The sequence below is a fragment of the Netta rufina genome (genome assembly GCF_964035555.1).
Source record: "Netta rufina genome assembly, chromosome: 6".
NCBI lineage: Eukaryota > Metazoa > Chordata > Aves > Anseriformes > Anatidae > Netta > Netta rufina.
The window spans coordinates 1,325,994-1,340,280 of record NC_140129.1 but is presented as its reverse complement, the minus strand read 5'-3'; the positions used below and the strand labels follow the sequence as shown (position 1 = coordinate 1,340,280).

Here is a 14,287-nt window from a genome sequence, read left to right as displayed (position 1 = left end):
GGCAAAAAAGTGAGAAGAGAAACATCACCAGGGCAGCTGACCTAAACCAACCAAAGGGATGTTCCATACCATATGATGTCACGCTCAGCAATAAAAGGTGGAAACAGGAAGAAGGGAGGGATGGGCTCTCGTGAAAACGTTGGGCCTCCTCCCGAACACCAGCTATGTGCGTTGAGGCCCTGCTTCAATGATGTGGTCAAGCATCGCTCATTTGTGGGAAGTAGAGAGTAATTTCTTTTCTCTGCACTTCCACATAGCCGTTACTTGTTTTGTTTGTTTTCCTCCCTTATTTCCTTTTCCCCTTCCCTTTTCCCTTTCCCTTTTTTCCCTTTAGTTAAATTGTTAATAATAATCTTTTCTTAATTATTATTATTATTTCACTTTAATTAAGTTATCTTTATCTCAACCTGTGAGTTGTTCTTTACTTTACTTCTTCCCCTCCTCATCTAAGGAGGGGGAGTGAGAGAGCAGTTGTGGTGTTTAGCTGCCTGGCACGATAAAACCACCACCATGTGTCTGTTTGCCAACTGACTTTTTGTAGACCTTATGCCCCTAAAGAGCAGATTTTCAAATCTTCTTGCAGTTTGTTCTAATATTTGTTTACCTGTCAGTCACATGATCCAGTCCATAACCTTGTTTAGTGCACAGAAAAAATGTTCTGTCAAAAGTTTAGGTTTCCTGGGGCCCAGTGTTTTTTTCAGGTACCTTCAAAGAGCAGCATTTCTGCTGAGGCTACCAAGCCTTGCCCGTATTTCTAGAGGGTCTAGGAGGATCTAAGCAAGCAGCTCTGGTCTCAGGGTAGCTACTTGGCTGCATAGCTGCAGCACCAGGAGAGGAGACTGCTTGTTTGCTTCTTGCTGCCTCCAGCGGTTTGGAATTTCCACGAATACTCAGCTAGGGTAGAAGCAGGTGGATCTCATGAAAATGGAGGGAATTTCATGAAACGAGATGCGTAATTCCCCCTTCTTGCCCCTTTGTCCTTTACAGATACTTGCTTCATTCTCATATTTTTTACGAAGCTTGCAAAGGTGGATTTCAGAGCTTTCTAAAGTAGATTCTACTGTCTCAGTCTTTTTTAGTTTTGGAGGCCATGCAGATAGATCGTTGATTTTGTATGTTATTTTGAAAGAAAATCTTGACACACCTGTCCATCTTTCAAAATATACGACAGTGTCTTGAGCCTGTTTCAGGTGCAATATAAGGGAACTGCAGATCCCTGGATGCCAGGAGCAAAGATCACAGAATCATCTAGGTTGGAAGAGATCACAAGATCAGAGTCCAACCTCTGACCTAATACTAAACAGTCCACCACTAAACCATATCCCTAAGTTCTACATCTAAATGTCTTTTAAAGATCTCCAGGGATGGTGACTCCACCACTTACCTGGGCAGCCTGTTCTAATGCCTCACAACCCTTTCAGTAAAGAAGTTCTTCCTAACATCCAACGTAAAACTCCTTGGCGCAACGTAAGCCCATTCCCCCTCGTCCTGTCACCAGGCACATGGGAGAATAGACCAATCCCTATCTCACTACAGCCTCCTTTTAAGGTACCTATAGAGAGCAATAAGGTCGCCCATGAGTCTCGTTTTCTTCATGCTGAACAACCCCAGCTCCCTTAGCTGTTCCTCATAAGACTTGTTCTCCAGACCCCTCACCAGCTTGGTCGCCCTTCTTTTGAGTCTCTCAAGCACCTCGATGTCCTTCTTGTAGTGAGGGGCCCAAAACTGAGCACAGTACTCAAGGTGCGGCCTCACCAGAGCTGAGTACAGGGGGACAATCACTTCCCTAGCCGTGCTGGCCACACTGCTTCTTATGCAAGCCAGGAAGCTGTTGGCCTTCTTGGCCACCTGAGCACACTGCTGGCTCATATTCAATCAACTATCAACCATCACTCCCAGGTCCTTCTCCGCCCGGCAGCTTTCCAACCACTCATCTCCCAGCCTGTAGCTCTGCTTGGGGTTATTGTGCCCCAGGTGCAGGACCCGGCACTTGGCCTTGTTGAACTTCATGCAGTTGACCTCAGCCCATCGGTGCAGCCTATCCAGATCCTCCTGCAGAGCCTTCCTACCCTCAAGCAGATCGACACACGCACCTAAGTTGGTGTCGTCTGCAAACTTACTGAGGGTGCACTCGATCCCCTCATCTAGATCATCGATAAAGGCATTAAAGAGGACTGGCCCCAGTACTGAGCCCTGGGGAATGCCACTAGCGACCAGCCTCCAGCTGGATTTGACTCCATTCACCACAACTATTTGGGCCTGGCTACCCAGCCAGTTTTTAACTCAACGAAGCATACGCCAGTCCAAGCCAAGAGCAGCCAGTTTCTTGAGGAGAATGTTGTGGGAGACGGTGTCAAAAGCCTTGCTGAAGTCAAGGTAGACCACATCCACAGCCTTTCCCTCATCCACCCAGAGCGTCACTTTATCATAGGAGGAGGAAGGAGATCAGGTTTGTCAAGCAGGACCTGCCTTTCATAAACCCATTCTGACTGGGCCTGATCGCCTGCTTGCCCTGCAAGTGCTGCATGATGACTCTCAAGATAATCTGCTTCATGAGCTTCCCTGGCACTGAGGTCAAACTGACAGGCCTATAGTTCCCCGGGTCTGCCCTCTGGCCCTTGTAGATGGGCATCATGTTTGCTAGCTGCCAATTGACTGGGACCTCCCCTGATAGCCAGGACTGCTGAGAAGAGGCCTGTGAGCAATAAGGTTGGTGTTATAACCTGAGCATAGAGAAAGTTTCATCCTCATTCACAGCTCTTCAAAAGCCTAGAGCCTGCTTTAAAACCCATAGACTACTTAATTTTCTCTCAATCTTCCCATTCTCTCACCTACCTGAATGTGTTCAGCTCGTACCTCAACCCTCATCTCACTGATCCTCAGAAGCCCTCTGTGTTCACAAGTGCACACTGTGCCATCTTGAAGTTCAGATTAGATGCTGCAGGGTGTGTGGTATAGCAATGTTGTGTGTGATTTAGGGTGCTGAGAAATCTTGAGCCAGCTCTACTTGCCATGCTCATGTCAGATTTTGGTATGTCATGTTCTGGAGATACAGTGCAGTTTGTCTCAGAAACCAAGCCAAATTTCCTGTGGCTGTTTTTAGGTCCAGGTGTCTTCCACTGGGTACAAAAGCTTGTTGAGAACTCCACTCTTCCCTCGAGTGCGTGCCTAGATTTACTCGTGGTGTTTGACTGGCTTTTTGCAGTTTCTCCCTAGCTGCTTGAGTTCACTTACATAAAAAGCACCATTAACATTGGTGGTGTTTATTAAATGTGAATATGAGTAAGAATAATCCTGTGAGGGGAAGCTGGAGTGGTGTACCAGAGCATTGCCCACTGGAGAGCATTCTGCAGTTTTGTTATTTCACTGAATAATGTTGCTGGCTTGGTGATATGAACGTTTTACCAGACCCCCTATCTGCCCTCAGTAGATCCGCCTGATCAATTTGCACTTCGATAAAAACTTTGATCAGTTTGCTGTCAGGGATTGCACACCAGAGAGTTGTAAAAGGAGAAGCTTGTGAGATCTTCAGAAAGGTCCTGTGAAAGGGTAACTGATCCTTTCCAGACTTTGGTGGTTGAGTAAGCTGACCTCTCTCAAGGCTTATTCACTTTATTTTACCCTGACATATTTTGCAAGGATATCTCTATAGGAAGAGAAGGAGCTCTTTTTCCACATGGCTTTAATTCTGTTTTATTCTTAGTACAGCACTGAAAATGAAGTTGTATTAACTTGGGTAGCAAGCAACAGTGGTATATCTGGCTTAATTAGAAAAGAGACTGTTTAGTCATTTGAGAACTGCTGTGCCTAGGCAGTGAGGAAGAAGCATATCAGAATGACTTCCACATTTCTGCAGATAAATGGGCAGACCAGTGAAATGTTTGTTTAAATTAACACACACTGATTGTAACTAATTATATACTGAGTTTGCCTAGTTGTTTTGTAGTCTTCCATTTCTTTAAAATCTTACTAATTTCAAAACTGCCATAACTAGTATCTGAAAGCCTTTCTTTAGCTTTTGATTTTGGTGGAGATCTAGCATGGATTAAATTGCAGTTTTCTTTTTTTTCCTTTTTCAGCATCATAGACAAAGAAGTGTCATTAATGGCAGAAATTGATAAAGTTAAAGAAGAAGCCAGTAAGTACAAAGCGTGTCAGGGAACTTCTAGTATAGTCATGGAAAAAATTGTTTTGTTTGGCAGAAAATCTACATAATACGTCAATTCAGTTAGCAGTGTTCCTGTATCTTTCATTGTACACATATTCTTAGGTGTTTTGGTATAGTTTCTATCTGTAAGAATTATGCATCAAAGTTTCAGTATTATGAAATTAAGATAAACCAAAAGTTTGCATGAAGTTAGATTAAAAATATTTATTCATTCTGTTTACTTACCAGAGCTTTTGATCACATTTTCACCTCATTTCTATGGTTTGTTGAGTACTTCATTTTATTTTCTTATTTGATGTGTTTGCTTGCTTATATATATGAGTTAGAATGCTGGAAGTTACTGAGGAACAGGTTGTTCTGGCTTTGCATAGCTGTCATGAATTAGACCAAGAAAAATCAAAAAACAGATGTTTACTGGAATCTGTTTTCTTAATAATCTTTGGGAGTTTCTCTCATTTCAGTCTTTTGCGTCTCTGTTTCTTGCATAGGGTGTACATGTATGTGTGTGTATTGTGGGTTGGGAGAGGGGCAATTTGATGCATGCATCAGGATACCACAATATCTGTCATATATCCCATCAGAGATATGGTATTTGTGGACCCATAGTCAATGGAATGTGTTTCAACAGAAATAAGTAAAGAAGTACAGAATAACCCAAGTATTGTTAGAATGATTCTTTGCCTGATAGATGAAATACCACTGCCATGCATGCATATAATCTTTCATTGATTTGTGAGGTTAAGACTCTTCCAAGGGGGGGGGGGGGGGGGGGGGGGGAGGTTCCAGATGCATGCAACATTCATGAATGCTTCATTTACATTTAGAACTCTCCTTTAGTTCACAAACATATATTAGTTAGAGATTAAAAAAAAATCAATCCTCTGTTGCCAGTTAAGTCTCTTGCAGTTATATATGCATAGAGACTAAAAAGTATGAGTTGTTGCAGCAACAGTTGGCATTAGTTTGTTTTGAATTTTGTATGCTAACTTCTCTAATGCCGACATGCTGTAAATGTGGATTTGGAGTTCTGTGCTGTTCTGTGGAGGAGCTGTGAATGGAAACGTGTCAGTAGGTTTTTACCTGCGAAGGCTGACATAATTGGCTACGGGGCATGCCCAGGAAAAGCAATGGAAAAACACCCACTGATGTCAGCAAACAGAAATCCAAGCCCTAACTGCATAAACAATATTTTGAAAATTCACAGTCCAGGGGTGATGGTATATTAAGGCCAATTCATTAGTCTTGCTGGGGAGAATAGTCATTTTTTTTTGAAAGTAAAGCTTATTCTTATTTACAGTCATGCTAAGTGCTGTATTCACGCACGGCAGGTTCAACTTCCCTACTTTTGTACTAACTCCACATATGACATTAGGTGTTCTCCTTGCCTGTCTTTTAACTGTGTTATTTCTGCTGTCTCTCAACCCTGTTGTAGGCCTGTAGGCCTTCAAAACTTGAGGTAGGAAGTTGTTGTAGGACTATAACATGCTAACCAAGATTTACATTATTATTTATTTTCATATCTCTTTGCTGCAATGGAGGACTATTTTAATGTGGGTAATCTTCCTCTTACTGTTAATACTGAGAAAACTTACAAAATGATCATTTCCCTGCTCGACCTCCTGGGCAACGCCCACTCCTACTGGCCCCACCTTCCCAGGTGTCCTTAAATAACAGATTTGAGGCTCTGGATCTTGAGAGAGTTGAGGTGGAAAATGTACCCAGGAGGATGCCTAGGGTGAAGAAGTCGACTCCACGCCTCAGGACTGCCTGCACCAACAAAGAAAGAAGGGTGATTGTTGTGGGAGACTCTCTTCTCAGGGGAACAGAGGGCCCTCTTTGTCGGCCTGACCCTACCCGTAGGGAAGTCTGCTGCCTCCCTGGGGCCAGGGTCAGGGATGTTGCCAGAAAGCTTCCCAACCTGGTTCGCCCCTCTATTATCCTCTTTTGATAGTCCAGGCTGGCAGTGATGACATTGAAGAAAGAAGCCTCAAGGCTATCAGACAGGACTTTAGGGGGCTGGGACGATTAGTGGAGGGAGCAGGAGTACAGGTGGTGTTTTTGTCTATTCCTACAGTGGCAGGGAGGGGTACAGACAGGACACGGAAAGTCCACCTGATAAACACGTGGCTCAGAGGCTGGTGCCAACACAGAAATTTTGGGTTTTTTTTGACCATGGGGCGCTTTACTCGGCGCCCAGCCTGATGGTTGCAGACAGGTCCCACCTATCTCTAAGGGGAAAACGGATCCTAGCCCAGGAGCTGGCAGGGCTCATTGGCAGGGCTTTAAGCTAGGTAAGAAGGGGGACAGGGCTGAAACAAGGCTTATTGGAGGTGTGCCAAGGGGAATAATGGCTAGGCCAGAGGAGAAGGCAATGGCCCAATTGAAGTGTATCTACACTAATGCACACAGCATGGGCAACAAACAAGAGGGATCTGGAAGCCATCATGCAGCAGGCAGGCTACAACTTGGTTGCCATCACGGAAATGTGGTGGGACCACTCTCATGACTAGAGTGCTGCAATGTCTGGCTATAAGCTCTTCAGAAGGGACAGGCAGCACAGCAGGGGTGGTGGTGTGGCGCCTCACTATAAGAAAGACATAGAGGTGCTCAAGAGAGTCCAGAGAAGGGCGACAAAGCTGGTGAGGGGTGTGTAGAACAAGTCTTACAAGGAGCGGCTGAGGGAGCTGGGGTTGTTCAGCCTGGAGAAGAGTAGGCTCAGGGGCAACCTTAAGGAGGTCTTAAAAGACCTCCTCAACCCTGGAGGTCTTTAAAAGACGTTTGGATGTAGAGCTTAGTGATATGTTTTAGTGGAGGACTGTTTAGTGTTAGGTCAGAGGTTGGACTAGGTGATCTTGGAGGTCTCTTCCAACCTAGACATTTCTGTGATTCTGTGTGATTCCGTGATTTCTGGATACTTGGCTGGCATCTCATGCTGAGATTTAATCTGATAAAAGTTTCTCAGACTTGTAAACCATGTTCCACAAAAAGGAATTGAAAAGGTCAGTTAGAGAAACATAAACGCCTGTCATTAGGATAAGTAGGTAATATAGGCACAGGTTAACCAACAGGTCTGAGGAAACTCTAGCCACCCCTTCACTTTCTGTAAACCCTGCCCTGTGCAACACACACTCTTCTATTGCAGCATGGTTGCTCCCATACAGCTGTACAGACACCACTCTCCCCTGCATTTGCTGAACTATGCTGTACTTTCAAAAGAAGCTCCCATGCAATTAAATATAGTGGGTTGAGAAATAAATTCTGAAATACCATTAATTCTCTCCTTAAAAAGAAAAAAAAAAAAAAAGGCATTACAAAGTATGAGCTGGTTAAGAGACTTGTAAGGACCACTCCGGAATTCTGTGGCAAAGGAAGGAAGTCAAAGAAGCCCAAGTCTCAACATCAGTAATGAAATCAGTGGCCTTATGAAGCTTTACAGCAGCAGCCACCCCCTTACCATGATTATTCGCATAAGCTCTAGACAAAAGACTATGATTACTTATTGTTTTACATTTAGACACTGTCTTTCTTCTCTGCCATAAGTGATGATCCCACCAGACAATCAATCATTTGTTCCTTTTACATTAAATCACCATGTAGGTAGCGGTATTTGCATATAGTTAATTTTCTACCAAAACTGTAATATATCACATCATCCTGAATGTAAATGGACTGTGATTTTGTGACTCACAGTTAATCTTTTCTTTTTAAATGTAGCTATTCACCACTTCCTTATAAGAAGCATATGAGATGGGCAGTATTGAATAGTTATTTTTTAATTAGGACTGGTGGCCTTTGTAATAGTGCTTTGACCTAGAAATGGCAATTGTGTATATTCTGTACTTGAAAGTAAAATTGCAGTGCCTGTGATTTAAACATAAACCATATACGAACAGATTTTTTTCAGGGGAGCTAAAAAGCCCCTGTATTCATAAAATGCAGCATGTCTTCAGAAATAGGCTGCTGTGTCAGCAAATGTACTGCTTCTTTCTGTGTCTAAATGAAAGGCTTCCTGAATTTGTACTTAAGGCAGTGGAAAACTGAAAACAACATGTTTCTGCCCCTGTTTATCTAAACATTACCTTTTACTTTGTGATAAATATCCTATTATGAGATCATTTCAACATTAGGCAGTTTGGTTAAATAAACTGCACAAGCAGCATCATATTCTGTTTAGTTCAAATGTGGTGTGTGTGTTTGCCTCATGATGTAGTGTTAATGCCAAAAAAGAAATGAATTACAGACCAATTTAGCATCCTAGCAATAATTATTGACTATTGGTATTTGGTAGTGGAAATTCTGACTGCTCGGCAGAAGAAAGCTGAAGAGCTGAAGAGACTGACGGACCTAGCCAGTCAGATGGCTGAAGCACAACTGTCTGAACTCAGGGCCGAAATTAAGGTCAGGAATTTGCTTCTGTTTGGTTATGTTAGCTGTTTGTGCAAATGTGAAGAAAGCACTGTATTGTTAAAATGCCCAGTCTGCTCCTACCTACCTACTATGAACCAAAGGGTAACTAGCTTTCTGGGGGGAAAACATACCTTCTTGAAGCATTAAAGGACATCTGAGCAGTCTGCATATGCTGTCAGAGAAGTGTAAGCTATCCCCTTCACAAGTAGAGCTCTTTGTGTATCATTTATCAGACCCGGTTAACAAGTAAACCCGATAGCTTCAGGTTCAGTGATCAAATGAAATGACCCACTTCCCACATGCGGGACTACTCCACTCATCACTGGGCTGTGAGAATTGTCATTTGGTAAGGATGTGAAAATGTTTGGTTCTGCATAAAGATCCTGTGTACAGGACAATGTCAAGAGATTGCTGAGCCTTAATGTGATCTTAAGATGAGTATCGATTGTTTTTTTATACCATCCATATGGTCTTTTGATCAGAATGCAAATTGCTGTTAACCTGCCTGTATTTTTGCAGCACTTTGTAAGTGAACGGAAATATGATGAAGAGCTGGGTAGGTCTGCACGATTTTCCTGTGATACAGAACAACTGAAGACCCAGATTCAGCTCTGTGGAGAGAGTAAGTGCCGGTGATACATCACACCCAAGTTCTCAGAATGTCATGTCCCACATACCTATCCAGGAAATGCTGGTCAGAAATAATGGCATCTGTAATGCCAGCACACGTGTGTGTAGTAACTCTGATGGAATGGTATGCAGCAGTCTTACTGAATATACACTGGGCACTTTTACAGTATGCAATATACTAAGCTCACTGTACATGTGTTGAACAAACCATCTGCACAGTTGCCGTCTTTGTCAGAGATTTACCAATATTACTGAGGTGAGTTGGAGTTTTCCATCTAAAAAGCAATTCAGCTGTAGGGAGCTTTCAAATTTGGTAGTTACTTATGATTAACTAATAAATTGGAGGCTTCTCTGTGTGACCACAGTATTATGAGACCAATTCACATATCTCCTGCTAAGGAGCAAGTTCCCAACTTTATAGCCATATTTATTGGGTTTTCCAGGAGCCAAATATTACTCTTTGGAAACCACCTCCTGTTCTGCTTGGAAATTCATGTTCGTTTTCTGCTCCAAATATCATGTTCCTGCTGTAAAATGAGAAATAAGCTATCTCACATCTTTGCCTTTGAAGAAGACACCTATTGAGAGAAATATTTGATGTTAGCATAAGTGAGTAGGAGCCTTTAAAAAACAAACAAAAAACAAAAGCAAACAAAAAGGATGGTTCTCAGTTGCTAAAATTACTGTCCTAAAAGTAGAAAAATAGAAGTACCTATTAGATAAAAAATCAGGTGTCTCACGGAAAATGCTCTTTCTAGTTTGCGTCATCTGTGCTAGAGGGGAACAAGGAAATTCTGTAATCAGAAAAATCAAAACAGCAAATTAAAGTTGAGAGCTGTATTTACATCAATAGCCTCAGAATCCTTTTTGAGACTACCCAGGAGCCATTACACAGAAGCAGACATCTTGAATTGCTTGTGGAAATGCAGAGAGGCAGGAGTAAAGGATTTGTTTGGTGCACTTTGCATCTAGATATGGAATTGTTTAAGAAATCCTTGTGTCTCAAAATACTAAGTAGGGAGCAGAAATATGAGATGAGCAATAGTGATTTCTGATAGTGCTGACTGTACTGTGGTCTATATATTGGGGATTAGTGCATTGCATTCAGTTCATTTGATAGATAACCATGGTAAACATGTCTACCATGGTAGACAAACATTGTTAACCACTTCTTTAGAAAGAGCAACAGCCACTAGATTATTTTTTTTCTTCTTAAAAATATTTAGGCATACTAAGGAAGCTTTTATGGCTATTACCTGTGTTGCAGCTAGTATGTATGTAGCCTGCAAGCTCCAGGGTCTTCAGCTTTCCATGATCAGTGAATGATCTGGAATCAAATTAGTGCATGGTGTCTACAGGCACAACTTCCTTTGACCTCAAACAGTAGAGAGTTACTGGCATACCACTTGCTTCCTTCCAATGTTTCTTCATTTAGGAGGAATAATGATCCAATTAGGAGCATTACTGATAGAACAGCAGTGTGAGGGGCAGTCCAGCCGCATGTGGGTTCAGCCCAACTGGTTAAAATTTGCAAGCAAACCAATAGCTGCCAGGAATTTTGAAGAGTTTTCTTGGATAACCAAAGGTGTGGGTTGGCAGTCAGTGGGGCTTTCATACTCATCGTTGACAAAAAAAAATATTAAAATTGCTGAAGTACATACACCTTCATATAAAGCACATCCATAACAGTTACGTGATTTGTATTTGAGCTGAAAATACTTAGTAGGATAGGCAATGGGTCCATTTTAACTGTTGGTTTCATGGGCTTTGAGACAACTCTGATCTTTGCACAATACATTTTTAAACAGTGCTAAAATAATAGACTGTCTTCTAAGCCCTCTGGTATAGTCACAAGCTAGTCTGTTCTAACTACCAAGGTAGCTCCCGAGACCCTATTTTTTATTTGTGGTCAACCTTTAGGCAGGTGCCCTGAGGAAAATGGTTCCTCATATTTACAGTACAAACAGAATTGTTCTAGTTTTAGTGTGGTTCTACTATACCAGCTTTTTTGTCTCCATAACCCCTTAATGAGGCAGTTTCAAAGAAGTAAAACAGTATGATCTAATTCTTACCCTACTTATCTCACTTACTTCATTATCTAAAGTAAGGCTAGAATGATGCTACAAAAAGTAACTGTAAGCAGGATGAGAATACAGCATTATGTTTAGATGTTGATTATTTAACTGGTAATACAGAATACTTTTATTTTTTTTTTAATTTTTACAGTTTCTCACCCAAAGAACAACTATTCCTCAAGAACACCATGTAGTTCAGTGCTGTCTTCAGTGACCTCACATGCAACAACGGGCAAGCAAAATACACACACTCGAAAGTCCTCTAGTAATGCCAAGAACTCTGATAACAAAACACCCAACACTAAAGTACAAAGTCATCATTCTTCCAATCCTACAGAATCTTCTTCCCAAGGAATACCAACAAATAAGCAGGTAAGAAACCAGTTATGAACTAAGCTAGACGATGTCAAAAAAAATCAGATTAACAACTATTACTGGAAGTCGTTAGTACAAAATCAAATACTGGTTTGTAGATCATGTATTTAATTCATAATTTTCAAAAATATGCAAACGTGAGTATGTCTTTTCCGGATTCATTTTCAAGGTAGTATGAAGGTAGTTCATACAGTTCTTGTGCTGTTGTGCTTACTCAGGTAAAGCTACCACTAAAGCTGGTCTGAATTTTGTCTCATTTTTTTGGAGGCTTAAAAAGGTGCGTGAAGGGAAGTATAAGAGCAACACACAATGTCAGTGCACGTATGGAATCAACTGTCCTAGTAGCTATGCGAATAAAGTAATATATCCAGTTCCTACTACTGATCAAAACTTTCTCTGAGCAAGATATCACAATGGATATCTCTCCCAACATGTGGTTTCTTAACTTGACTGATTTACATGTTAATTTCTGTTTGTCTTGCAGTAATTAGACAGTACTTCTCACTAGACAAGGTATTTTAGAAAAAAAAAAAAAAAAAAAGGAAAACAGTCAGTGACAATTTCTTTGATACCTCTTAGTTGCTGCTGTTGAGAAGTCAAGTACTTCATCTCTCTTTTCCATTTTTTCTTGAATCATGGCTGATTTTAATTTGGCATCTCTGGTGAACCTTCCACATATGTTTCCAGGCTACTCAGATGTAGTATGTTACTCGTAGTTCGGTCATTGTGTTGTTTCAAAATTGTTTTCCCTCTCTAGTTATACTGAGAATTTTATTCTGCAATTTCTGTTAATTCTGATTGCTGTATTTCTTGTCCTGTAGAAGATTGCAGATGATCTAACAGTTATTTTCAATAATTTCAATTTCTTTCTGGGTAGAATGGGCCTTCTAGTCAGAGACGAAGATTCAACACACAGCACCAAAATATCCGTCTCAATGGATCTCTTAAGTCACAAGGTGCCTGTAACGAGGCAGATCAAAATAATATAAAAAGTGGTTCCAGGTCTGAACACAGAAGACAGCAGCATAACAGCTTCAGACCTAAAAATAAAGGAGCTATGAAAAATCAAGAGCAGTCCGCAACTGCAAAGACCACAGAGAATCTGACACATTTGGAAAAGACACGACGGAAGCATCATACAGCAGACACCACAGATCACAGGCCTTTCCGAGGCAGCGTTGGCAGGATGTCACAATGCAATTTATGCCCAGCAAGGATGGAGGTTTCTGCTGATGCCACTGTTCTTTCGGTGCCAGCTGTGACTTTGGTGGCTTAAAATGTCACAGTGAAGGCAGGCAGAAAAATTTTAATCTCTTCAATTTAGTTTCTTGCTCAAGATGCTTGTTGGTGAAGAAAATAAGTCAGAACATAGTCATTTTAAATCTGTTGCTGCTTAAAACTTGTTGGTATCTTTACTACTTACTAATTATTAAAATTATACTTCAAAGACTTTGCCCAATATGTTCACCGTTACTTTGTCATGACAGTACAGAATCTTACCAAAGCAGCATTTACTTCTTAGAAGAATAAAGTCCAGATTGGGAAAATAAATTGATGTCACAACAGCAAAAGACCTGTTGTAGATACGTGGTTATACCAGTCAACATTGTTTGGTTGGTTTTTTTTGAGCAGCCTGTGTTAGAAGGATGCCAGGATGGCTGTGTGCTGCGGTCTGCAATGAAATCAAATAATCTTACAGAATTTTTCTACAATCTCTATACACCTTTTTCTTTCTGTGCATGCATCTGTGTGCATGTATACACACACATACATGCACACTGTATACACACAGTATTGCTATATATGAAAAAATTTGAAAAAGCAGTACATTGGATTCTAGCTTATTATTCCATAAACTGACATCTTTAAATGTAGCTATAAATTGTATTAAATGTATTACATATTGGTATTTTCATTGACAAACTATTTTTATGAAAATGCTAATTTCATTCAAGTTTGGATTGTATATAGTCATGGCTATTCACATGCACAGCCCTTTTCTCCATACGTATCAGCCACTTTTCTATGACTAGTTGGATTTATTTTTTTGCACATGAAAAGTCACAGGTGTTCTAGACTTGAATCCAAATTATTTTTCTATATTTTTGCTGTAGGAACCATCTGTCCATAATGAGCTATGACTAATAAATTTGTTACAGCAATGTGCAGCAGAATCTGGAGGTACGTATTTAAGCAGATATTACATCTTTCTGAGTTTTCTATTAAAATAAAAATCTTAGTGTTAATGTTATGATTCTGTATTTCAGAAAACTTGTTTCTTCAAAAAAATTAAAATAAAATCTCCTTTCTAAAATATTCTGGTGTTTCCTGCCTTGCACTACCTAACCACTTATCATCTTATTCAAATTATGTTTGATTAATTCAACTGATAGCAGTTGTGGGAGGCTTTCAGTTTGAATTTGGATTGGAACAGGCTTTTGCTGTTAGCTAGATTCCAGTGCCACAAGTGCACAGAACAGCACCTTCCCGTAAGAATAGAGTTGATCCTGGACAATTCTACATTAGAAGTTATTTAACATAGCAAGGTGTCGGAGTCGAGACCCAGCATCAAGTGAACTAGAGGATCAGAATCAGAAAGGTGTAAAAGAGTCTATTTTCCTCTGAGGTCAGT

General features: G+C 40.9%; 1 protein-coding gene across 5 annotated transcripts in view; it reads left to right on the top strand.

Moving 5' to 3' along the window:
• SPATS2L (spermatogenesis associated serine rich 2 like) overlaps positions 1 to 13,961 on the top strand; it is an 82,912-nt gene extending 68,951 nt beyond the window's left edge. For all 5 annotated transcript variants that reach the window (XM_084288919.1, XM_084288918.1, XM_084288922.1 and 2 more), the window contains 5 exons: positions 4,080 to 4,138; positions 8,457 to 8,566; positions 9,095 to 9,197; positions 11,432 to 11,652; positions 12,533 to 13,961. In XM_084288919.1, the coding sequence (XP_084145045.1) occupies positions 4,080 to 4,138; positions 8,457 to 8,566; positions 9,095 to 9,197; positions 11,432 to 11,652; positions 12,533 to 12,931 (892 nt within the window). In that variant the 3' untranslated portion in view covers positions 12,932 to 13,961. The remainder of the gene's footprint in view (positions 1 to 4,079; positions 4,139 to 8,456; positions 8,567 to 9,094; positions 9,198 to 11,431; positions 11,653 to 12,532) is intronic.
• The last annotated feature ends 326 nt before the right edge of the window (positions 13,962 to 14,287 follow it).